The 27,099-nt window shown below is 42.2% G+C and overlaps 1 protein-coding gene across 1 annotated transcript; it reads left to right on the plus strand.

The window, feature by feature from the left end:
- Positions 1–1,138: 1,138 nt before the first annotated feature.
- Positions 1,139–22,192, plus strand: LOC144024826 (myosin heavy chain, skeletal muscle, adult-like). Its single transcript, XM_077531064.1, has 39 exons — positions 1,139–1,193; positions 2,560–2,777; positions 2,994–3,137; positions 3,326–3,482; positions 4,408–4,435; positions 4,529–4,643; positions 4,720–4,812; positions 6,399–6,462; positions 6,696–6,794; positions 6,864–6,967; positions 7,809–7,947; positions 8,023–8,141; positions 8,210–8,359; positions 9,230–9,400; positions 9,701–10,007; positions 10,090–10,157; positions 10,800–10,887; positions 10,947–11,064; positions 11,553–11,676; positions 11,742–11,878; positions 12,114–12,369; positions 12,725–12,967; positions 13,048–13,224; positions 13,293–13,438; positions 13,977–14,067; positions 14,791–15,180; positions 15,250–15,376; positions 15,725–15,843; positions 15,936–16,132; positions 16,698–16,881; positions 17,293–17,458; positions 17,544–17,668; positions 17,778–18,086; positions 18,721–18,924; positions 19,411–19,536; positions 19,605–19,775; positions 19,957–20,061; positions 20,132–20,227; positions 21,121–22,192. Exons 2-39 carry the CDS (start codon positions 2,577–2,579, stop codon positions 21,262–21,264), a joined length of 5,802 nt encoding a protein of 1,933 aa, XP_077387190.1. The 5' UTR covers positions 1,139–1,193; positions 2,560–2,576; the 3' UTR covers positions 21,265–22,192.
- Positions 22,193–27,099: the final 4,907 nt, after the last annotated feature.

A 27,099-nucleotide genomic window follows, 5' to 3' on the forward strand; every position in this document is an offset into this window, starting at 1 on the left:
ACAACATCATGTCACTTTACATCATGTTGTGTCATGCCATGTCATGGAACATCATGTCATCTGAAACTGTGACATACAACACAGTGACAAGTCTACTGTAATATCATCAATTGCATTTTAATTTTCTTCCTGTTGTCTAATGATATTTAGGATCGTGTCATCCATCATCACGTCATTTAATGTCATCAACTAATGTCATTTAACACTCGATTTAAAAAGTTCCATGGTAACAAAATGACACCAAAGCACTACTTTTGTCTAAGTGAAACACCTCAATTGACTTCAACATAGGTTTCTTGCAAAAACAAAGATGGCGCCAATGTGCTAATTTTGTTTATATAAAGCTTCTCAATTTACTTCAACACAATACCTTGGCACCAAGACTCCATGGTGGCATCAAGTCATTATGATTGTCTAAATAAAGCTCCTCAACACATTATTGTATTGTTATTGTATCGATTGTATTGTATATTTTGTTTTTATATAAAACTGAGCTATTTTCTTGATTAAAAACAATGCAGAAAATTCTATTTTGGGGGGCTGCAATGGATGAATGGGATTCCAATTCAATTTAAGAGGCTAAAGTCATTTGATATACTGCACCATTAAATTGAGTTGTGACCTCAAGTATGGAACGAATTAAACTTGTAAGTCAAGGCACCAGTTTAGTACTAATAATAGCGCACTGATAACAATCAGCATCTGTTTAGGACCTCCCAGGGACGAGCTGTTGGTGATTGGTCATGTGTGCGTTTAACTTGATGCAGATGATCAACATGTTCAGACGGTCGTCTTTGGGCAGCTTAGGCCAATCAGAAGCCAAATGCCATGAGCAATCAGTGAATAACTGCCGCCCACCAGCCAAGCCTCTCCATCTGGCTTTGACAGTGACGCCCCGAACGATGCCCTAATCTCTCGTGAGCCCCCCAAATGAGGCCTGTAAGCCGGGGCGCTGGAGTGTTCATTGCTTTTTAATGCGGAGTGCAGAGGGTTAAAGTGCTTAAAAGTGACACACGCCGGCTAAACATAGAGAAAATGAACATAGTTGCGCTCCAAATATAGCAGAAGAAGGATGACAAAGAGGCGAGGATCCAGTATAAAAGCGGCCCGGTGTCGGAAGAGCTCGCGACTGTCGACAGATCGCGGTTACAACCTTTCACGACTTCTTAAGGACTTCTTCAGACAGCACTTGCGTGAGTATGACATCATTTGGTTCAGATGTTTGGGAGTGAAGTCAACTTTCCTGAAATGATGTGGAAGAAATGACTCCTTTTAATATACGGTCGTTCCTCGCCAAATCGCCATTGACTTTTTGCCGTCTCAGCATATTGCATTCTTAAATCATACATACATAATGTTATGCCGCGGATTCTTCAGGGATTGTTTTTGCACACTGATTAATGTAATTGCAGAGTCAGGCAGCAAATAAGCGCAAGCCAGGACGAAAGAGTGCATAAAAGACAGAACATCCAAAGTGTATCATCATTTCACACTTTAAAAAAAAAAAAGAAGATAAAGTGCAGCGTGACTAGTGTGAAGCAGAATTGTCTTACACAATTGCATGTCTACAGCAAACATTGTTAGCTAATTTAACAGCCTACCACCACCAGTTAAAGCTTGTAACGGAATTAAATTGTAACGGAACAAATGGTAAAAAAAAAAAAAAAAAACACAAAACAAACACATTCACATAACATATCCAGCGGCACTTGAAGCCTGAGACAGCCAACAACTGCAAGCTTTCACTCGCCGACTCCCACATCACTCACCAGCCTAGGCCCCGCCTTTTAAAGCGCCCTCACATTCAAAGTCATAGATGCTACAGTGTAGAACGCGGGGATGTAAACCCCAAGTGGCTAAAAATTAATATCTGCACGTGACATGCATATTTTGTCACAGTATTATGCATAAAATTTAAAATACAGGGACTCCTCAAGTTATGTACTTTCAACTGTACAGCACCCGTGCCTCACCCGTAGCACCTTCTTTTTCATTAATTACCTACAATAATCACGCCATTTTAAGTTATTTAAAGTTGTGTTGTTGTTACCTCAACGAACGTCCATCGAGTAGGTCGGCTCGCCATCAGGCGCGTCACCTTTCCATGTTTAAGTTCGAGTTGGCTCCGCTTTGCCGTCTGTCAGCAATGAATGTCCGTGCGGAAACACAAAATATTGGTTCTGGCTCTTGCGGGTTGCACAAATATGCTTTTTTTTTTTTTTTTTTTTTTTTTTAATATTTGTAGAAAATATTTTGATGTAAATATCGACTTTAACGGTGAAATCCGACTTACGTGGAAATTTGGGTTACATCGCCAGCGTAGGAACGGAACTAAGTCGTAACTCGAGGACTCCCTCCCTTGTATCTAAAAAATAATAACATTAATATCTAGTCATTACTTTCTATTTCTATTGTCTATCTGGGGATTCTGGAATGTAACAGCCACAATAAATGATGGACATTATAATGTAGCACATTTTAGGTTCATTGTGAAATTTCAAACAAAATCACTCATCTTGTGAGTAGGGTCTAATGTTTTCCCTCATGCTGATCCCACAGGCATCTAGAACGAAAAGATGAGCGACGCAGAGATGGAAGTATTCGGGGTGGCTGCCCCCTACCTGCGCAAAACTGAGCGGGAACGAATCGCGGCCCAGAATACGCCGTTTGATGCCAAGGTGGCCGTTTTCGTGCCCGATCCCAAGCACGAGTACGCCAAGGGCAAGATCAAGAGCCAGAATGGCAGCAGCGTCACCGTGGAGATGGACGGCGGCAGGGTGGGAGAATGAAGGGGTTTTAGTCCCTTCTCTAACTCCGTACTAACCAGTTTGTTGTTCGTCTTTATGTGCCCTGACAGTGACTGGCGACCATTTGATTGTTTGTCAGGAGACCAGACAGTTTTTGTCAATATATTCCCTTGTTATGAAATTTATGATAGTCAGTTCTGTTTAATTGCTGAGAATATCTCAAGAGTACAATGTCGTCGTGTTCAGGTGGTCACGGTGCACCAGGATGACCTTCGACCCATGAACCCGCCGAAGTTTGACAAGATCGAGGACATGGCTCGTCTGACGCACCTCCATGAGCCGGCCGTGCTCTTCAACCTCAAGGAGCGATATGCCGCCTGGATGATTTATGTGAGGACAGACGCCTTAGGAAAGCCATTTGAACATTTAGTCAATATTCTTCAACTGAAAAGTCCACATAATAGCACATCCTTTATCTTCACTAGTAATGGACCTTGGATATCAAGGAAATAAAACATATGCTCATACGAGCCGCTATCAGAGTGCTAATGTTTTGTCTGGTCCTCGTTATTCCCTAGACGTACTCTGGTCTTTTCTGCGTGACCGTCAATCCGTACAAGTGGTTGCCCGTCTACAACCCCGAAGTGGTGGCTGCTTATCGTGGGAGGAAGCGTCAGGAGGCTCCCCCACACATCTTCTCCATCTCTGACAACGCTTACCAGTACATGCTCACAGGTGAACTCCAGCAAAACGCATTTAGGAAGAACACATACTTAAGACCAAGGGTGCCCAGTTCGGTCCTCGAGAGCCCCTATCCAGCCTGTTTTCCATGTTTCTATCAACACACCTGATTCATGATCAGGATCGGTATCAGCAAAGCTTGCTGATGAGCTAATCATTAGCTTCAGCTGGGCTGAAGGAGGGAAACATGCAAAACAGGCTGGATAGGGGCTCTCGAGGACCGGACTTGGGCTCCCCTGCTGTAGACCAATGATGGGCAAATGGTGGCCCATATAAATATATATATATATATATATATATATATATATATATATATATATATATATATATATATATATATATATATGTTATGATAATAATAATAATAATAATAATAATAATAATAATTATTATTATTATTATTATTAATGCTCCCAAAAATCTTCAAAATACAAAGCAAAACACCAAAATCTACATCTTGTTTGGGGGGTGGGGGTTAGAGGAGGAAGAAATATCCTGGAAAAACTGTGAGAAAAAAAATATGAAAAAATTATTTAAAAACGAAAAAAGACAAAAATATGTGAACATGCAAATTTGGGGGTGCCGCACTGCGAATATGCACGGTTGACCGTAGGTTTTAGTATCACCATTAGACAGCAGACATGACTTTAGCTGTGCTGACACGGGGTCTAATACTGCCCTATAGTACAACATGAGTAGGCCTATATTTTATCCTCAGCAGGGAATGGGGTTCACTGTACCCAAAAATCTTCTAACTGAACAACAGGAAATCAATGAAGTGTCTATCTACCTAATCAAACCTAAATTAACTCTGCATGATCAAGCAACTTTCTCCACTGTGTTGAAGTTAAAAATCTCTTCTGTCTGAAAGAAACAGTGAGTATGCCTCGATTTGTGATTACGTCCTTTCTTTTTACAGATCGAGAGAATCAATCCATCCTCATTACGTGAGTTGTAAACAACTTTATCAGTTGTCTTTTCTAAAAATGTCCCACTTACGCACTTCTGGTGGCATGCTCATTGTCTCTTCATGGTGTTAGAGGCGAGTCCGGCGCAGGCAAGACAGTCAACACTAAGCGAGTGATCCAGTACTTTGCAACAATTGCATCAGTGGGAGACTCCAGCAAAAAGGAGCAACTTCCTGACAAAGTGCAGGTGAAGCTCATTCAAGTTTACAAATCGAGAAAGCGTGTTCAAGAATGTGAGCTGAGTTTGATGTCTTCACTGCCAGGGAACGCTCGAGGATCAAATCATTCAAGCCAACCCTCTACTGGAAGCTTTTGGGAATGCCAAGACTGTGAGGAATGACAACTCTTCTCGATTTGTGAGCTCCAATTACACCTGTTCCATCTGGATCATGTCAGAATGTGACTCTAATCTTCAATAATAAGAGCAAACTTCATTCATCTACACGACACATACTCAATACGATGGAAGGATATCTCCCCTCCATTAGTTTGAATTGGCATTTACAACACCATTGTTTTCACCATCCAAATTTTTTGTTTTTAAAAATTGGACGTCAAAAATTCACCACCTTAAAAAAAGTGTGTATGAAAAATTGTCTTAAAACAAAAATCTACACCTAAAAATATTTAACATCTAAAATTAATTACAAAAAATCTTTCTAAAAATGTCAACATCACAAGAAAAATTGCCTAAAAAATGCAATACCCCCCCAAAAAAAATTATGTAAAAAAACAAACTCTCCATTCTCCAAATATAATATCCAAAAACAATTCAACATCTAAAAAAATTCTAATAAAATTTCAACATCTCAAACAATCTGCGAATTAAAAAAAAAAAAAAAAAAAATCAACATAAAAAAAAAAAAATCAAACTAAAAAAAATCAACATCTACAAAAACTCTTTAAAAAAATCTCAAACACCTCAACATCAAAAGGAGCATTTTGGAGTTTGTTACTTTTTTTTTTTTTTTTTTTTTTTTAACTCGCGACTGCCACCTCTGTCCTAAACCGTAACTACAGCCTCTGTGTCAAGCTCATGCATGGTGCACATGACCGTATGTGCGTTTGAATAAACTCTTCATTATTTCAGTTTTCTTGGAGTCTGAGCTGCAGTTTGGGCTGTGCTCTGCGTCTTGTTGTTTTTCAGTTTCCACCCCAGTTGTGCCCTACGTTAACACTACATGTCCGCAGGGACGAGCATGACGTCACCTTCTGCCACTCCACCCCTTCCCACCCCCAAGAAACTGTGCAGTGTTCGCCCCAAACACTGTCCAAGGGAAGATGCAAGCGAATAGGCGCAGTCGCAGTTAAAACGTCAGGGCTCTGGTGGAGCATGCATGGTGTAGAAAAATCTTTACCATTAACATTTTAAACTCCACAATGCACCTTTAACCCTTCAGTAATTCCAGGTCAGTAAAAAATATCTCCAAAAATACTTGTATTCTGTACAACTACAAAAAAAATCTACTAAAAATTCAACATCTAAAAAAATGTAAAAAAAAATCTAAATGTAAAAATATTTAACTAAAAAAAAGTTATCTAAATTATTCTAAGACATCCAAGTTCTACATTATATACCGAATAATTATCTCCATACAAATTTCAAAATCTCCAAAAACTGTCTAAAAGACTTTCAACATCTAAAAAACACTTTGCAAAAAAAAGAATACTGTATTGTCTAAAAATTCAACATCAATTTTTTTCATGTGTATCTAAAGGAAATCTGTCTTTAAAAAATTAAAAACCTAAAATGATCTGTCTAAAAAAAATAAAAACATCTAAAAAAAAGCAACATCCCCTCGCCCCCCCCCCCAAAAAAAAAGGTCTATTCAAAAATGTAAATTGAAATGAAAAATCAGCTGGCACAGATATGCTTCCATGAATCACAAACACCACCAGTAATTATAACTAAGCTAATTGACAACTTCAAATCTTTCTGCAGGGGAAATTTATCCGCATCCACTTTGGGACGAAGGGCAAGTTGGCATCAGCTGATATCGAAACATGTACGTTTGCGCTCATTGTCCATAAAGTATATCCCGTTTCATTGCTAGCTTAATGCTAACATATAATACAAACCCCAAAGGAATGCTAACATAAATTAGCATATCTGTTATAGTGATTTGAACTCAAACTGCTACATTCAAACACATGGAGCAGCAACCCAAACAGAGCATGTAGTTCAGTGTACAAAAAGATCACCGAGTGAGTTTATTGTTTGCTTGCATATCTGATTTAGATCTGTTGGAGAAATCCCGGGTGACCTTCCAGCTGCCGGCTGAGAGGAGCTACCACATCTTCTACCAGATCATGTCCAACAAGAAGCCTGACCTCATTGGTAAACACTCACTTTGGATGACGAGCTGTGATTGCGTGAACTTTAACTTGCTCTTGTTCCTTAATTCAGAGATGTTGCTGATCACATCCAATCCTTTCGACTATCCCTTCATTAGCCAAGGCGAGATCAGCGTGCTGAGCATCAACGACGCAGATGAGCTGATGGCTACAGATGTCTGTTTGGAATCTTTATCACATGCACTTTTAGACAAGTGCTACATGTTAAAGGGACTGTCTGCCGGATTCACTCAGGAAAATGCACTTTTTAAATACGGGATGTAACATTTTAACTTTCTCTCAGTCTACACATCTGTGTTTATGTTAATCTTTGGTGTTGATTTCGTCCTAAACCCCCACCCCCTGTATTTTGCCATTTTGTATTTGTTTTGCAAACAGCGGGCCGTTTCTGTGGAAAGACAGTGTTTACACCCCTCCAGCCAATCGCAGAGCGGGGGCGTCTCGTGTCGCAAACGGGGCGAACGTGTCAGCTGCGTGACGTCACTCCCGCGGCAATTTGAACGCATGTACAGCAGATTATTTACTTTTTTTTCCATTCACTCACTCACTCACTCACTCACTCACTCACTCACTCACTCACTCACTCACTCACTCACAGAAGCTTACATGTGTGAATGAGTGAGTGAAGAAAAAAAAAAGCCGCGCGTGCTTTCAAATTGCCGCGGGAGTGACGTCACGCAGTTCGCCCGGCCTTGTTTGCGACACGCCACACCCCACTCTGCGATTGGCTGGAGGGGTGTAAACACTGTCTTTCCTCAGAGACATCCCGCTGTTTACAAAACAAACACAAAATGGCATAATACAGGCTTTTGAAATTTGAGATGGGGGTTTAGGACGAAATCACCACCAAAGATTAACATAAACACAGATGTGTATACTGACAGAAAGTTAAAGTGTGTACATCGTGTATTTAAAAAGTGCATTTTCCTTAGTGAATCCGGCAGACTGCGCCTTTAAGTAGAATTGTATGGCTTCAACTTGACATCATCTCCCCCAGAGTGCCATTGACATCCTGGGCTTCAATGCGGAGGAGAAGCTTGGCATCTACAGGCTGACCGGAGCCGTGATGCACAACGGGAACATGAAGTTCAAGCAGAAGCAGCGTGAAGAACAAGCTGAACCTGATGGCACTGAGGGTAAAGTCTGACATTGTTCTTCCATCAGAAGAATGGCAAATGACCATGGGACTACATGTAATTCATGTCCCACAGTGGCTGACAAAGTTGCCTACCTCATGGGGCTGAACTCCGCCGACCTGCTCAAGGCTCTGTGCAATCCCAGAGTGAAGGTCGGCAATGAGTATGTCACCAAAGGCCAGACGCCTCAACAGGTACACTTTTACATGCTCTCCATGTCAAACTACTGCTAACCCACCTGGATTATTGTGCTGGTTCTCAGGTGAACAACGCTATGGGCGCCCTATCCAAGGCCGTGTATGAGAAGCTCTTCCTGTGGATGGTCGCCAGGATCAACCAACAACTTGATACCAAACTCCCGAGGCAACATTTTATTGGCGTGTTGGATATCGCAGGGTTTGAGATTTTTGAGGTAAACACATGAAATCCTATCCGTAACACAATTCACCATGATGCCACATATTCTTCCGGGTGGCAAAAGCCAAAGCATTTTGCAATGGCACCACCTATAAACAAATCCTTCCATGTCAGTTGACCAAGGCTAAGTCATAGACAAAATGGATGAATTGGCTTGAACAAATGATTTCTTTGGTGGTCCATTGTGTATACAAGGGAAAGTATTTATGATTTGCTAGCCTTCTTGTCTCCAATCATAATTTAAATATTCATCCATCTATTATCTGAACCATTTATCCTCACGAGGTTGATGGGGATGCTGGGGCCTATCCCAGCTGTCTCCAGACAGTCAAGTCAAGTCAAGTCAAGTCAAGTCAAGTCAAGTTTATTTATATAGCCTTTAATCACACAAAAGTATCAAAGGGCTTCACATGCCCACAGTTGACAATTAGTAACGACATCCCCTGATCAAACCACAAAAGGGTAAGGAAAATCTAAAAAAAGAAACCATCAGGGAAAAAAATAAGAAACCTTGAAAATACAAGAAACCTTGACAGTATGCAGGATATCCTCTGAACTGGTTTCCAGCCACTCGCAGGTACCATTTGAATATGTGCTATGTAATGCAGATCTCAGACTACACAAATTAAGCCCGATTTTGGCTCAATAGATGTGTCGCTGAAAAATGTTCACTGTCATGGGTGAACCGATTATAAGTTGACTGAAGTGTTGCACCCCGTGTAGTGTGACACAATCAATGATGGGTCATCTGGCATCTATGACTCATCACTTTCTGCCACTCGGAAGTATATCCCCTTCCTATTATTGATAAACATTTTGAACTGCCCTATTCTCACTGTTAACAAAATACTGCTGTTGAATTCAGATGAACAGTCTGGAGCAGCTATGCATCAACTTCACCAATGAGAAGTTGCAGCAGTTCTTCAACCACCACATGTTTGTGCTGGAACAAGAAGAGTACACGAAGGAAGGCATCGAATGGGAGTTTATTGACTTTGGCCTGGACCTGGCTGCCTGCATTGAGCTCATTGAGAAGGTCCATCACATGTATATGTACATGTATTATAATATAACCCTCATCACATAAGAGCTTTTCATTGTTGACTTCCTAAGACAGTTATTCTACTTGTGCACTGAAATGTCTTACTAGTAAGGACAAAGTACTAGCACATGAATCTTATTTATAGCCTAATCTAAAGGGGGGGATGCTATTGAACTTTCAAAATAAAACAAATCCCATCTAAAAACAGTGGAATCATCTAAGTATTACAGCAACCCCGTTGCATCTACATAACATCAACATGTCAATGAATCTTGTCAACTTTCCATCATGCAGCCAATGGGCATCTTTTCCATTCTGGAGGAGGAGTGCATGTTTCCAAAGGCCACGGACATGTCCTTCAAGAACAAACTTTTCGACCAACACCAGAGCAAGAGCAGCATCTTCCAGAAGCCCAAACCTTCCAAAGGAAAGTCCGAGGCTCACTTCTCACTGATGCACTACGCCGGCACGGTGGACTACAACCTCAGCGGCTGGCTGGAGAAGAACAAGGATCCGCTGAACGACACTGTGGTGCAGCTGTACCAAAAAGCCACTGTCAAGCTGCTCTCCCTGATCTTTGCAACATACGCCGCAGCAGATGGTCAGTTCTCTGCCAGTGAATCACAAAAATAGTCCAACCAAAATACACTCATCAGTCATCACGTGTTCATTTGTCATCGTAGCTGATGGAAACAAGAGGAGTTCCAAGAAAAAGGGTTCTTCTTTCCAGACCGTCTCTGCACTTTTCAGGGTAATAAAAGTTTAGGAGAGAGCAACATGCAACAAGCCTGATGCAGTGGTACCCTGACTTACAACAAGTGCCACAATTTACACGTTTTCGAGCTATTGCTTAGTTAATTTATTTGCTTAGTGTTGTGAGCCAAAGTCTGAGTTACGAGTGAGCTTCAGATAGGCCGTCGCTCAATGAAATGAAACTTAGAATAAAAGGTCACGAACGTCACATGGCTAATTCCAGAAAACAGGTTAGCCGTGATGGTCGTTAGCTAAGCACTTAGGCACTGTTATGTCACTTTCAGTTGACAAGTGGCAAAATGGCAGCACACTGAAATGGATAAAAACAAGTGTATTTTTGGCGTAATTCATATTCCACAGATTTAATGTTAATAAAAATGCCGTGTTTAGGCTAATGGGGGTGTATACAATATTATTGTAAAGAAAAGTTTGGACTTCCCTTTAAGGTACTGGAATGCCCTCACATGTGGGTAAGGAAAGCCACAGTCACTGATGCACTTTCTGGTTGGCAGTATTAAACAGGGTTCAAACTTGGTCAGATAATGAATTAAACTCGTAAGTCAAGGTGCCAATGTAATTTGATAATCAGTTCATCCACCTGCTGGGCTGAGTTGTCTTCTTTGTTTTTGGCTGCCTTCAGGAGAACCTCAACAAGCTAATGGCCAACCTCAGGTCCACACATCCACACTTTGTAAGGTGCATCATCCCCAACGAGACAAAGACTCCTGGTAAGGACAATAAAGTTTGTCAGTGTGAAGACAAGCTAATACCAGGATTGTCCTTACAGGGGCAATGGACCATCATCTGGTTCTGCATCAGCTTCGTTGCAATGGGGTACTAGAAGGAATCAGGATCTGTCGTAAGGGATTCCCCAGTAGAATCCTCTATGGAGACTTCAGACAGAGGTAGCACATCTCTTATGATGAGTGAATCCCCATTAATCATGAGGGATACCTTCCACCACACATAAGGACTGTTGTTGGCCGGCAGAGGCTTCATTGTAATGCATCCTTAACGCCTGTCGTTTTGCTACTCAAAAGATTGTCTCTAACGTGGGGATAAATAGTTGGGTTTCCACACCAGCGATCAGGCTAGATCTGTCCTATCGAGACTACATGAACTGAAGAAACGTACTTGGATGATGGGTAAACATTTTCTACGGCAACCAAATCAGTCCAGTTTCCGTCGATTCAATGTAGAATACAACACTGGCAATAACAAGTCATTGAATGCATCTTTTTAGTGGGGCATCACCATTGTGGATTTTTGGTATTCACAGAAGGGCTGGGTCTCTATTTCCTGCAAATCACAGATGAATACTGTATTGAAAAAACCCTATGATAAACAATCACGAAAAATGAAAACCTTTGATAATGCATCACTGTACTTTTAGGTACAGGATTCTGAATGCCAGCGCTATCCCTGAGGGACAGTTCATGGACAGCAAGAAGGCGTCTGAGAAACTGTTGTCCTCCATTGATGTAGATCATGCCCAGTACAGATTTGGACACACAAAGGTATTTGTTAGAAAGCTATGTGGTTGTTCTTTTGCTCCAATGACGATGCTCTTAACTCCCTGCAGGTCTTCTTCAAAGCGGGACTTCTGGGTCTTCTTGAAGAGATGAGAGACGAGCGTCTGGCGGTGTTGATGACCCGCATCCAGGCGGTGGCCAGAGGTTACGTCACCAGGCTGAAAGTCAAGGAGATGGCAAAGAAAAGGTCTTTGAGAGACACACCATTCATAACCCAAAAGTGACAACAGAACTATGTGATCCTATAATGGTCACAGTGCCGTGTGTCTTCAACTGAAACCATGTGTGACTGACTGCTGCCCCCAAATGGCCACAATCCATAAACCTTGACCCTTACTAATGTAATAATGAATTTTCATATCCATCCATGTAAAAAGTTGTAGCTCTTTGCTACTAAAATGTTCACGGTCTGTGCTCTCCAGAGACTCCATTTTCATCATCCAGTACAACATCCGCTCGTTCATGAACGTGAAGAACTGGCTTTGGATGAGGCTGTTCTTCAAGATCAAGCCTCTGCTGCGGTGCGCCGAGGCCGAGAAGGAGATGCAGAGTGTGAGAGAGGAGGTTTCACGTCTCAAGGAGGAGCTGGCGAGGTCTGAAGCTCGCAGGAAGGAACTGGAGGAGAAAACTGTGGGGCTCGTCCAGGAAAAGAATGACCTTCATCTTCAAATCCAAGCAGTATGTCAACACATGGGGATCATTTTGGGATACATCTTAAGAGAAAGTCATGAAACTCGTGGAGGTTCACAGCAGAGCTAGGGAACGCCACTTACAGGACTTGACTCAAGTCAGACTTAAGTAGCCAATTTTAGGACTCAGGGTTTGTGTGGCTACCTGAAGACCTGCCTTCAATTTGACTTGATAGTCAGAAGATACCGAGTGCAAAATACAGTAGCTAATATGTGTGTGACTGAGCAAGTCTGTATGACTGTTTTGCCACAGTAACTTGGGACTTGCTTAAAACTTATGATTTGTACATTTTGTATGTCACTTAGAGAGTAACAGATTAATTCCAACTAATCTTGCACCACAGGAACGAGAGAGCCTGTGCGATGCCGAAGAAAGGTGTGAAGGTTTGATAAAGAGTAAGATTCATCTGGAGGCTAAAGTCAAGGAATTATCAGAGAGGTTGGAAGAGGAAGAGGAGATCAATGCGGACGTTATAGTTCGGAGGCGAAAGCTGGAGGATGAAAGTTCTGAGCTCAAACGGGACATTGACGATCTGGAGCTGATCATCGCCAAAGTCGAGAAGGAGAAACATGCTACTGAAAACAAGGTTGCCAATCCCTCTGAAAACCCATTTTCCATGAAGCTTGCAGGTCAGTCATTTCTTCGTCTGCTTCTTCTGGTCTGTAGGTTAAGAATTTAATGGAGGAGGTAACCATCCTGGAGGAAAACCTGATGAAGTCCTCCAAGGAATACAAAACCCTGCAGGAGGTTCACGAGCAGATACGTGATGATCTCCAGGCTGAGGAGGATAAAGTCAACGTTCTGATGAAGACAAGGATTAAGTTGGAGCAACAGGTTGACGATGTAGGTTTCACACAATTTCATTAGTCGTTAGTGTCTTGATGAGGTGCAGAGTGGTTTGTCTCTATCAGCTGGAGGGCTCACTGGAGCAGGAGAAGAAAGTGAGAGCTGACTTGGAGAGATCCAGAAGAAAACTGGAGGGAGACCTGAAGCTGAGTCAGGAGACTGTTATGGACTTGGAGAATGAAAAGCAGCGGATTGAAGACAGACTCAATAAGTACAGAGTCTTGTATAATATATGTCTATTATTAGGACTAACCCCTTCAGATATTAGATTATAGATGTTATCTGACAATTACTCTTTTTTTCCCCCCCCCCCATAAGATGAGAATACAGTGTTTTGTTTTTTTAATAAATAAACCCAAGAGTTCTTTGTAAATTGTTCCATTATTATATCATAGAAGACATCCATCCATCCATCCATCCATTTTCTGTACCGCTCACTCCTCACAAGGGTCGCGGGGGTGCTGGCGCCTATCCCAGCCGGCTTTGGGCAGTAGGCGGGGGACACCCTGAACTGGTTGCCAGCCAATCGCAGATCATAGAAGACATGACATAGATAAACTACAGATGGAAGTTAGCATAGTGCTAAATCCGGTGCAGCCATCTTTTTAATGTTACTGCACATTGCCTGCTAGATAAACTAAACTCAAACTCGAACTGCATGTGCTGCAAGCAAGGCTAAATGAGTTGCTAACATGCCTGAGTCAGCTCTGAGTTGAGGAAAATCATCAAGAATGTCTGTTATTTTTCAGAAAAGATTTGGAAATCAGAAACCTGCAGTGCAAAGTGGAGGATGAACAAACCCTTGCCAGTCAGCTTCAAAAGCAGATAAAAGAACTTCAGGTTTGCTTGCAGTACACAGACACTACACACAAAACGTTTGGGATATTTGGGGTGACATTTCGGGTTGACCCTAAACTAACAGGCACTATTCTTAATTTGACCAACTTTTGAATACAACATGTTCAAGAGAAACAAGCTTGAAACATTGAACATTCAAAAGTTAAGAGAAGGTCAAATGAATTGTACATTTTAGCTTCGTCCTGAAATTTCACCCCATAGCCCACATCCCTATCTTTTCATTAGGGCTGGGAATCTTTGACTGTCTCACAATTCGATTTGATTACGATTTTTGGGTCTACGATTCGATTCAGAATCGATTTTCGATTCAAAATTATTTGATTGACAAATGATTTCTGCTTCAATTTACAGATATGCACAACATTGTCATGATCTACTCCAGTCGGCTTTGCAAGACAAAATGACAAATAGAGACATTAAAGTATCTTTTTTTTGTTTAAACATTTATTCATTTTGTATTGTAAGTGCCTTTTTTCCACAAAAACAGCATATGGGCTACAACTGCCTTTTCCCCTTCTTCTTCATTTCTAATTTAAATAAAATTTATTTTTGGATATTCAATATCGATTTGATTAATAAATGAGAATCTCGATTCTTTTATGAATCGATTTTTTGGCACACCCCTACTTTTCATGAGGAGTGAATTTTAAAAATGTTCATCTTTGGTGTACGAGAGTGTTTGCTTGTTTGAATATTTTCCAATAGGCTCGTATAGAGTTGCTGGAGGAAGAAACAGAATTAGAACGCTCCACCAGGGCCAAAGCGGAGAAGCAGACGTCAGATCTCTGCAATGAGCTAGAAGAGATCAGCGAGAGGCTGGAGGAGGCTGGAGGAGCCACCAGCACTCAGGTGGAAATTAACAAGAAGCGCGAGGCCGAGTTCCAGAGGCTGCGACGTGACCTGGAGGAGGCCACCCTACAGCATGAAGCTGTCACAGCAGCTCTGCGCAAGAAGCATGCGGACAGTGTTGCGCAGTTTGGAGAACAAATTGACAATCTGCAGAGAGTCAAGCAAAAGCTGGAGAAGGACAAAAGTGAACTGAAGATGGAGATTCAGGACCTGGCGAGCCATGTGGAGAGTGTTGTGAGGAGCAAGGTAAGGGATGGTGGTTTCTGTGAGACATTTCTTTACACTGGAACATGCTTACAAAGTCAAACATTTCAGTCCAACATGGAAAAGACCTGCCGCAACCTGGAAGAGCAAAGTAGCGAGTACAAAACCAAGGCGGACGAAGCCCAGAGAGCACTCAGCGACTACGCCACCACCAACGCACGACTGCAGACGGAGAATGGTCAGTTTGGTGGACAGTAATACTACTCAGAAAAGTGCTGATACATTACTTGGGTAAAAAGTCACACTCTGGTCAAAGGAGAAATACTGATTCAGCACAATCGCTTTTGTACTCAGGCCAAATGTATAAAAGCATATAAAGCCATTTTGGTGCCAAGGAACTATGTTGAAGAGAGATGAGGAGTTTCAATTACCTTTAATGCCATATTGGAGGGCGTTGTCCACGGAGGATGAACAAAGCAAGCCCATTTTGACTTTTTGAAATGACTGAGTAGAAAGTACGGATAACTGTGCTCAAATATAGGAAATACAGAATACAAGTTGTTTTTTGTTGTTGTTGTTTTGGTAGGTGAGCTTTCTCGGCTGTTGGAGGAGAAGGAGGCTGCGCTCATCCAGATGAACAGAAGCAAAGCAGCCAGCAGTCAACAAATCCAAGAACTCAAGAGACTTCTGGATGAAGAAATTAAAGTCTGTGCCATACAGTGGCAGTCTGTACCTCTATCTGTCGGTACCTGTAGTCCTTTTGGAGAAGATACACCAATGTGTTGTTTTTTTTCCAGGAAAAAAATGCCTTAGCGCACAGTTGTCAATCTTCCCGTCATGACTGTGAGCTTCTGAGGGAACAATATGAGGAGGAACAGGAGGCCAAGGCAGAGCTGCAGCGCTACCTCTCCAAGGCCAACAGTGACGTGGCCCAATGGAGAAGCAAATACGAGACAGATGCCATACAACGCACTGAGGAACTGGAAGAGGCCAAGTAAGGACTGAGCTTTGTTTTTCTAACATACTCAGTTCTGATTTGCATACTGCATCGTCGACAGTGAGTCAGATTTGTCTCCAGTCAGCGGACTCAGCCAAGACTGCCCCAAGTCTGATCGTGGCGTTTATGGACAGAATTTGGGTGGGTCTGGTTTGATGGCCTCAGCATTAGGTCTCAGCTTTTATGCGGGTGATGTGGTTTTGCTGGCTTTATCAAGCCACATCTTTAACTCTCGCTGGAGTGGTTTGCAGCTGCATGAATTTCAAATCTGAAGCCATGGTCAGAAAAGGGTGCAGTGCCCTCTCCAGGTCAGTGATCAGACACTGCCCATGTGGAGGAGCTCAAGTATTTGGGGGTTTTGTTCACAAGATTTTACCAGTCGATCTATGATCCCACCCTCACTATGGTCACAAGTTGCAGGTTGTAACCGCAAAAACAAATCACGGACACAAGCGGCTGAAATTAGTTTCCTCCGCAGGGTGTCTGGGTGCTCTCTAATCCTGGTTAAAAGGAAGCAAAGTTCTCAGTTTTTCTCCTCCAATTATTCCTGTGTGATCCACAGGAAAAGGTTGGTCCAGCGGCTGCAGGAGTCCGAGGAGTCGACAGAGATGGCAAATGCAAAAAGTGCGTCCCTGGAGAAGACCAAGCAGAGGCTGCAGGTTGAGGTGGAGGATCTGATTGTGGAGCTGGAAAGGGCAAATGCAGCCAATGCTACCTTGGATAAAAAACAGAGAAACTTTGACAAGGTATGTGGCCTTCACAGGAGATGATGACGGAATTGTGGGTTCGGTGAGGCTTCTCCTTCCTTTTTCCTCTTCCTACTTTCCTCCTTGTTCTTTGGAGTGAGACAGTGTTTAGGGGAGAGGTGTCAGGGCATTGTTGTGGTGTAAACCTATTCCTCTGTTTAGAAAGGGGCTCTCTAGTTTGCCATAATTGGCCTGTTTGATTCATGCCTATTTGAAGACAGTGGTCCTCTTAGCATTGTTGACACCAATTGGATGTCCTTTCTTTGTGATATGCAATAAGGAGACTCTTATACACCTAAAATTTATAAGTGTCTTTCAGATTAAAAGTGAAATGTCTTCAACAAACAAGAAGAGTCCAGTTGCCTCAATTCAACCTTTGTGGATAAGGCTGGTTCATTTTTATTGTTCTAGGTCATGTCTGAATGGAAACAGAAGTGTGAGGAGAGTCAATCGGATCTGGAAGCGTCTCAGAGAGAGTCCAGAGCTCTGAGCACTGAAGTCTTCAAACTGAAGAATTCATATGAGGAAGCTTTAGAGCACCTGGAGAGCATGAAGAGAGATAATAGAAACCTTCAACGTAAGAGTGAAACACAATCACGGAATCATCTTGTTCTCATGTGTTGTGGATATCTTGCGACGTATACTCTTATTCTATCACTCAGAGGAGATCGCAGACATCAATGAGAACATCGGACAGTCGGCTAAAATAATGCACGAGCTGGAGAAAGTCGCAAAGCAAGCTGAGCAGGAGAAGAAAGACACTCAGACGGCACTTGAAGAGGTTGAGGTTGGTGGCCAATCTTTTTGATTTTAAGTTGACTCAGTATTTTTTTGTTTTTACACCAGTATCTGTTCTTCCACTTCGTACTCTTATCTTGTATCTATTTTTCCCGCAGTCGTCTCTGGAACACGAGGAGACCAAAATCGTTCACCTCCAACTGGAGCTGAACCAGATCAAGGCAGAGGTTGACAGAAAGGTGGCCGAGAAAGATGAAGAGATGGACCAGTTGAAGAAGAACCACCAGAGGACCGTGGACACCCTGCAGAGTGCGTTGGAAGCCGAGACGCGCAGCCGGAACGATGCCGTCAGGTTGAAAAAGAAGATGGAGGGGGACATAAATGAGATGGAGATTCAGCTCGGCCATGCGAACCGCCAAGCTTCCGAGGCCACGAAGCAAATGAGGAACCTGCAAACTCAGTTGAAGGTTTGTGTGACAGTTTTGGTCTGAGAAACACAAATACAGTGGTAATTAGTTTTCCCCATAGAAAAGCATTTACTATAGCTAGAACAGTGATCTCAAACTATTATCAGGACAGGGATCAAGTCCTTTCACAAATATCAAAAATCTGTGATTGTGCCCTAAAAAAGTAGTCGAGTACCAGTAATCCTATTTTAGAAACATAATAAGAGAATGCAAGGAAATATGTTGTTTTTATAAAGTGTAATTACTGTAGTACTCTAGCAATTGTGTGTTGGGTGTATGCCTTTAAGGGGCGTGGCTTATTGAGTGGCCACAGGAGCTGGAGTCGGGTTGGCCAGATACTCTGCGATTGAGCCTCTGGTCATGAATTGTGGCCTGCAACAGCTCCTGGCGAGTGCTCACATTTTGTTTGTATTTGTGTTTGACAGTCCCATTCAATTAACGTACACTATGGCTCTCCTTGCTCACGTGTGGGAATTATACCAATTTAATTGCTTTATTGTATTTCACTACACCATGCAGCTATAGCTTATCTAAAGTCTACCTGTAACTCAGGGTTGACTTTTTTTCTGAAATTTTACCTTGCAACACAAAGCAAAATAACTGACCAAGCTAAATTTTTTTGTGTATGCTCAAGGACACACAAGTCCACCTAGATGAAGCTGTCCGTAGTCAAGAGGACATCAAGGAGCAACTGGCCATCACAGAACGCCGTAATGGTCTGATGACAGCCGAGATGGAGGAGGTGAGGGCAGCTTTGGAGCAGGCGGAGCGAAGCCGCAAGCTGGCTGAGCAGGAACTGATGGAAACTAGCGAGAGGGCTCAGCTGCTACATTCGCAGGTGAGGACACCAGACATTTAGCTTCAACATTGCATTTGTGGTCGCATTTAATTTCATTTCTGTCTACACTCCTCACAAAAACCTATTGAGAAACTGATGAGCAATTTTTGGGTGTTTTTTGTGTGTGTGTGTGTGTGTTGATGTCAAAATATGAACAGCATAATAGAGAAGACTGTTTGAAAACCAATTTGAACAATTCAAGAAAGTTGAAAGTTAGTGTAGAACCCTGCCTTCTCTTGGGATGAGAACCTTATTTGGGGATGGTACGAGAACTGTCTTTGCGGACTAGGATGGGTTTTTTTTGGAGATCAAAACTTTACTTGTGACAAGAACCTTTTGTTGGAATGAGAACCTTATCATTAAGAACTCTGAGACTTTATGATCCTTGAACATTTCTAAGGACATCCGTTTAACGTAACCTCCAAGACAGCATCCATAACTTTTGTGAGGACTGCAAGTCAAAGTCTTATCAATGTTATGATGCAGAATGCAGGCCTCCTGAACTCTAAAAGGAAGATGGAAAGTGAGTTGGCTCAGCTGCAGTCAGAGATGGAGGACACAGTGCAGGAGGCGAAGAACATTGATGAGAAGGCCAAGAAAGCCATCACAGATGTAAATGCCACCACCTTTCTCCCATTCATATCAGGATATGATTTACAGCTTGCAATCACTTCACGTAGGCCGCAATGATGGCTGAGGAGCTGAAGAAGGAGCAGGACACCAGCACACACCTGGAGAAGATGAAGAGGAACCTAGAGGTGACTGTCAAGGACCTGCAGCAGCGTCTTGACGAGGCTGAAAGCCTCGCCATGAAGGGTGGGAAGAAGGAGCTCCAAAAGATGGCCAACCGGGTAAGAAAATGCATAACACAAACAAATAAAACAAAACCACAAAATACAGAGGATCACTGCATTTTCACTGTTGAACATCTGAGATTTACCTATTCACTATGTTCTTTGTTTTTGGAGTCTATCCCCCATTCTTCACAATACTGCCAAATAAAAAAAAACAGATCAACAACTTTTTCCTCAGCTCCACGAACTGGAAAAGGAATTGGAGGCAGAGCAGAAACGTGGCGGCGAGGCCATGAAAGGAGTCCGCAAATACGAGCGGAAGATTAAAGAGCTGACTTTTCAGGTCAGAAGGTTATCCTGGTGTCGAGTCAAGGAAATATAATCAACCTAATAATCGTCCACCTCTGTTCCAGGGAGAAGAGGAGAAGAAGAATGTGGCCAGACTTCAGGATCTGGTAGACAAGCTACAGCTGAAAGTCAAAGCGTACAAGCGGCAGAGTGAGGAAGCGGTGAGTCGTCCTAACAGATACTTCCATGCTGCGCTTAAGGAGATTTTTCAGGTTTTAAGTGGGCCGCAATGCACTGGTAGGGGGCACCAGCACTTCTAAAAATTTCCCTTGAGCGTTCAGGTATACTTCTCAACGTGTAAAACTGTCAGCATTCCCATATGCTTGACAATGCATGTTTTGAATCCCAAAAAAGTTGGACGCTGTTGGTGATGTGATGAGCGCACGCTTACTACATTATCTTGCCAAGACTCCAGTACCCATACAGCTCTGTGCTTTACGAGAGTAGCACTCATGTCATTGAAACCACCCACTGTAAGCGTAATACTAGCCCGATGCTAGCTGACCCAAAGGCCTGTTTACAACTATAGCTCTTGAGTTAACAAAATGAAATAGAAACTCTACCATGCTGTTCTGGCTCAAAGCTTCAAAAAAGACCACGGTCACACTCAGAGGTGGATTCGCAGGCTGACGCAGCACTGACGTAAAAAAAAATAACCTGGATTGTTCATGCTGAAGCGTTTTTGCTTTGAGTTAAGCACAGGAGTTGAATCAGTATTCTTTTTTCTTTCACACAAGTAGCTGTACAGCATTGTGGAGTTGGTTCACTTTTTTTTTTTTACTCACGACTGCCACCTCTGGCGTAAAACGTAACTGCAGCCTTTGTGTAAAGCTTGTGCATGGTGCCACTTGGGGACGAACACTCCACACTGAAGGGAAGCTAGAAGCAGTTTGTTCAAAAAAAAAAAAAAAAAAAAAAGTCAGGGCTCTTTGTACTCATCTGAACATTAGTGGAGCATGTGTGATGTAGAAGAAACTTTAGCATTAACATTTTCAACTCCACAATGCACCTTTAAGTACAGAATATGAGTACTTTTGTCACTTCTGTTCTTTAGGAGGAACAAACCAGCGTCCAGCAGGCCAAGTTCCGGAAGGTGCAACATGAGCTGGAAGCAGCCGAGGAACGAGCGGACGTCGCTGAGTCCCAGTTGAATAAACTACGAGCCAAGAGCCGTGACATTGTCGGGAAAGTGGAGTAAAAAGATGCCTGATGTGCTACTTTACCCAAGTACATGTCATGTTCATACAGTGAAAGTGACATGTAATACAGTGATAAATTGATTTGCGAGTTTTTCAAGTTACAAGATGCAGCTTGGTACTTTTTTTTTTTTTTTTTTGCTTTGTGTTGCAAGCTTAAATTTAAGTTGTGAGCTTCAGATACACCAACTGCATGAGTCAAGTGACGGAAAAAAATGGAGTAGCCCTGGCATCTAATGCCCTGGCATGTGGGCAAGGAGAGACACAGTCACGTATCTCCACCAGACGTCTATTGAATGGGCAATTACACAATTACAAAATGAAAACAGTTCATTTCTGCACCAACAGTGCCGCTCTGCTTACCTTTTGACTTGGTAGTGTTACACAGTGTTAATATGGCCGCGGGATGAAAATGTTGCATCTTCAAATCATACATCTGCGTGAACGGTTATGTACAGCAGTACAATTCATAAACGCTGGCAAAATTAAGAAGTGTTCGCTCACAGACACATTTTTGGAAATGGTTGGATAATAAAAGATTTACTTGCTTGTTTATTTTTCTACATACTCCCAACTTTCTAGACATACAAAAGTCACTTTTAACATATGTGTCACATATTTTACATGTGTCCCCTTGAAGGCATTTATGTTGGAAACTGTATATCTCAATTCATTATGTAAACCTGTTATGTCAGAAAAGTTATGCAGAGATTGTCAAAAGATAAACGTTCAGTTTTGATGTGATCATAGTTTGCAGTGGCATGCAATCATGAACTGTCTGTGTTGCACTTGTTTCTATTACAGTACTTTGACACTTCAAAACTACAACAGCAAACAATGTTCACCAATCTTGTACTCTCCACATTGAACAGGTTCCACAAAGATGGAGACATTTTTCTGACGTTTATCTCCAATAAACACTTTTCCAAGTCTTGTGCCAAGAATATTGATATAACCACTCCTAGATTGTTCCCTCCAGTTCTCCCAATTAGAGGCAAGCTGCAAGCATGCTAATCAAGCTATTTACAAGTATTTGCTTTGTTACGCTCAGCTGAAGTTTACTGTAAAACTAACATCTAATAAAAGAATTCTACACATTGTAGAGTTAAACTTTATACTAACATAATGTGAAACACCGTAGACGGGCTAGCCTAACTTGGCATAGCTTTTACGGTGATTATAAACTTTTAAACAATGGCTACTTAACTAGCAATGGAACAAGTGGCCAGCATCTTTGAGGAATTCTCTAAAAAATGATTAAATGAAATAAAATATTAAGTACCTAAAATTATTTTAAAAGCCTCAATAAGGTATACAGTCACGAAAAAAACAATGCTCTTCGAATGAATAATGTTCCGACCATTTGTGCCATTTCAGTTGAGTTTTTTGGGCAAGTGACAACATTTGAAATATTGAGGGAATTTTAATGTGTCAACTTGAATAACTCATTGGAATTAAGACCTGTACGAGCTTAAAGTACTACTTGACTTATTGAGCCATTTCAGCAGTAAAAAGTTATATTTACTACTTACCTAATATTTACCTTTAAAAAAAGTTTGTCTCCCCTTGTCTCGTCCTCGTCTACCTGTGTGTGCCTCCCCTCCCCGTAATGCCAATGTCAGACTACGCGATTTTTTTTGTCTTACACAACAGTTGCGCTGTCACATTAGACGACAAATTCGCTCCGTGTCGTGGACGGGGTGTGTAGTCACACTACACGTCTGAACGCGACAAGACACCAGCCGATCATCGTGTGTTGTCTTGCCAAGAGAGACGAGTCGGCCACTGTTTGTCGGGGAGGTGGGACAAAAATAAATAAATAAATAAAAAAAAAAAAATAAAAAAAAAAAGAAAAAGAAAAAAAAAAAGAGGCAAGGACAGGGAGTGTTTGCGTGAATGGAGCATGGGACAAGTGTGATTTGCGTTCCCTGCTCCGCAATAGTGTTTAAAATATGATTTAGTAGCCAACACGGTATTTTAATTTATTTAGGCCTATATGCGCCGGGGTAATACAGCTGATTTTGTTCATTAATTTGCGGGATGACATCTTGTTTTATTATTTTATCAAACACTGAAATATTATATTGTTTGAGTATTTTTTACTGCTTCATTTATTCATATTTGACTTGTTTTAGTACGGTGCATTGGACAGTAGGCCACTCACTCCGAGGGGGGAAACTTTCAAGTGAGAGCGGATGATAGTTAAGGCGGCGAGGCCTGGCCCGACTATATGAAAATGTGATCGATCCTCACTAAATATGTGCCCATCCCTACTCATATGCCCAAATCTCTGAAATTATTAGAACAACAGTTACAATATATTTTGGTCCTCTATTCATGTCGCCGTTGCCTGACGCAGACCCGTCACCAGAAAGAAATTGTAGGGGGGGCATTACCTTTTTTTTTTTGGGGGGGGGGGGGGGGGGGGCACACTTCATCAACCTAAATCTAATGTTCATCAGGTTGAACAGTGGCATTGTGACAACTGCAAAAGTGCTCAGAAATATTTTCTGTCACTTAAAAGCGGAAATCTGAAATCTAAAAGACAAACTGAAAAAAAAAATGTGTAGTTCATTTTGCATTTATTCAACTCAAAAGTTCATTTGAAACAAATCCACTCGTCACTTCTGTAAACAACTATGTCCGAATGAATGACTCTGTGACCCAGCCCCTTCTATCTGGAATTGGCTAGCAGTTGCCTTCATTTGCGTGTTGGATTAGGGCTGTACGATATGGACAAAATTTCCTTTCATTTTTGACAGACATCTCTATTCTTTGATCTTTGACTCAGCATGAGACTTCACATCATTTTACTTTTTTTATGCTGCCTTCTGTATTTTGTGTTATTTTATTTCTATACTTGTACAGATTATTATTTTTTTTTTAGTATTTTATTTGCGTGTATACTTATCTACTTATATTTACTCGAATTAATTTTATTTTGTGTTATTTTGTTTCACTTGTGTCTACTAAAAGACTAATTTCTATTCCATGCACAGCACTTTGTATGCAGCAATTGATGTTTTAAAGTGATTTAGAAATAAGGTTGAGTTATGTCGATGATATACAGAAGCAACATATGTGTTCAGTAAAAAACTAAGCAGAATATCAATCCAAAAGGATGTGTAAAGTGCTGTTTTTTTTTTTTTTTTAATTAGAACTTAGTGACAGTCATCAACATGAACAAACTTGGCAATAAAAAAAGAGAATTCAACTCACATTGTACTGCAACTGCTTTAGTGATAAATAATTTTATGCTCCATAGTTGTTGTGTATGTGTGACTGCTTGGGTCTGTTAACAGCATACTGTGTATTGCTACAATTCATCCGTGCTGTGTGGCTTGACTAATTAAAATAAAAGTTTGCCACTCACTTGTAAACGTAACCAGTGGACTCAGGATTCCCATTGATGTCAACTGTGTCATCCTGGATCGAGGTTTGGCGTTTGGTGGCTCCCATTAAAGCGGCACGACGTGCTCACTGCTCAGTCTTTGTCCCAGCGCGAGCCGGCAAATGCGTACTATCTACCCGGAAGTAGATTTGGCTAAGGCACGTCTGCAGAGCGCGCGTCACCCCACCCCACTCCAGCCCTCGTGATCCGGATTGTAATTGGCTAGCCTTAGTTGTCAATCAAAACCAAACTTGAAAGGAGGTATGTGGTTGGCTGGCACGCCATGCTTTACTTAAAACAGAAGGCGCAAGTTTGTGTGACTGATAGGACTAATAGTTGGTGAGTCATCTTGTTAGGGCGGGCACAGCTGACTGACAGGGCGGGCACGGACCCCCAAGGCCCGCCCATGGCGACGGGACCGGCCTGACGGCTTGCACGGATGCGTGCGCGCTCTATGCAGCTGCAGCGGGGCGCTTTTTTTTCCTTTTTTTTTTCCCCTCGAGATGCACCTGTCTGGCCCCATCCCATGAAATATCCAGGGGATAAATAAATAAATACATAAACGAATAAATAAACAAATGTATACATAAATATAAAGAGCTATAAAGTGCTGTTCAGTGTATGATTGACGTTTCGCTCCCTCTCGCTATTGGTCAATGCTGTGGAACCAAACGGACGACGTCCGAGGTATGTCACATTATGCGTCAAGACGAGCAAAAATTCTACTTTCGTCGTGATGGTCGTGAACCGTCCCGGACAACCGGCGACCAGTCGTTGAACGTGTCACATTACACGGGCGACGCTACGTCAAGACAACCCAAAATCCTTTACGACATGCCCCGTTTGTCCGCGACACGTCGGTCGGGCTGAAATCGGGCTGTTTTCGTGTAGTCTGACATCGGCATAAGTGTTACCAATTAGAGCCCTCTGCCTGCTGTGTTCCACAGGTGTGTCTTGTTGGTGTCTCGTCAGTGTGATGTATTTAGTCTGTGCTGTGTGTTCCCTCCGTGTTGGAGTATTGTACCTATTAGGTTGCCTGGTGTTCCGGTCTGTTGTGTCCCATTTGGTCCTCTCCTCTCCTGTCCTGTCCTGTCCTGTCGTAAGTTCTGTTCTCGTCGCCACAGTCAGGTTTCCTCACATTGTCTAGCCAAGTGTGTTTCGCTCCACATCTTCCCAGCCAAGCGTGTTGTCTCCCCTCGTCAAGCCAAGTCTCGTCTCATGTCATGCCAAGTCTCGCCTCGTCAAGCCAAGTCTCGCCTCGTCAAGCCAAGTCTCGTCTCATGTCATGCCAAGTCTCGCCTCTTCAAGCCAAGTCTCGTCTCATGTCATGCCAAGTCTACCCACACCTCGTCACAGTCTTGGCAACAGTCCTCTCACGTCCCGTCCTCTCATTTCTTGATTGTTGAAAATAAAATCCTCTTCCTCCTCGCTTGCCTTCGGTGCCAGTTCGTGTGGTGTTTGTGTGAGTGAAGGGTTAATTTGCATTTTTTTGTAACCATATTTTCTATATTTAAAAAAAAAACAAAAACAAAAAAAACCCAACTCCATTCCTCTTGAACCCATCATCAGATCTTCAAAATTCTTGGTGCATTGCTCAGGTTACAATGTCCATTTTAAACAACATTTGACAGACTACCATTTTAGGGAAATGTTGTTGGGTTGCTACTTGAACACACATGGAGTAGCAACATATACAAATGGAGAGTCCAATAATAGATAGTGAACGATAGCTTAAAAAGGGGTTCACTTTGGGTGAATTTGTGAAGATGTGCCGTCACAGCATCATTAACACTACGTCTCAAGTACCAAAGTAAAAGCGTGAGGAATTCCAGAAGAAGAGTTAAAGTTACGGCCGAACACCTGCGACTGTCAGCACTGAGCTGACGAGTGAGTGGCAAAGTTTAACGTCCAAGATGAACAAGTAGAGGACAAATGCCGTCTGGCGACCTGTCAGCATGCTCGCTGGCGTCGGATGGCCAGAATCAAGAGCAGGCTGACCGGCCTGGTGACCCTAAGAGCAAACTCACAAAAATGAACAAAGTTGTGATACACTTCTTCCAAAACATGTACAGTATGTGGACGTTAGGTTTTTTTTGTGTGTTTTTCAGCCTCAATGTGTTGCCATGTTACGGTAATCTAATCTGCACCGGGCGTTCATAATCAGTAGTTTGGGCCCATTGAACGTCAACTATATTAGCAATGGGACTGTTTCTTTACATTTTCTGACATCAAGTTCGTCCTCACAGAGGCAGAATGCTGGCCCTCGATGACATCGGCATTTTTGTGTCCTTTGATAGGTTGGCCAGCACAAAACGGGTTACTTTTTCGACTAGCAAAACACATCTCTTGTGATCTGCACATTTATTGATATTGATGGCTTCTATAATTGCGACCTGATGGTGGCGCGATTAAGAGTTGGATTAAGGTGACTAAGTCCTTATTAAAT

Source organism: Festucalex cinctus, chromosome 1, assembly GCF_051991245.1.
Source record: "Festucalex cinctus isolate MCC-2025b chromosome 1, RoL_Fcin_1.0, whole genome shotgun sequence".
In the NCBI taxonomy this organism is placed as follows: Eukaryota; Metazoa; Chordata; class Actinopteri; order Syngnathiformes; family Syngnathidae; genus Festucalex; species Festucalex cinctus.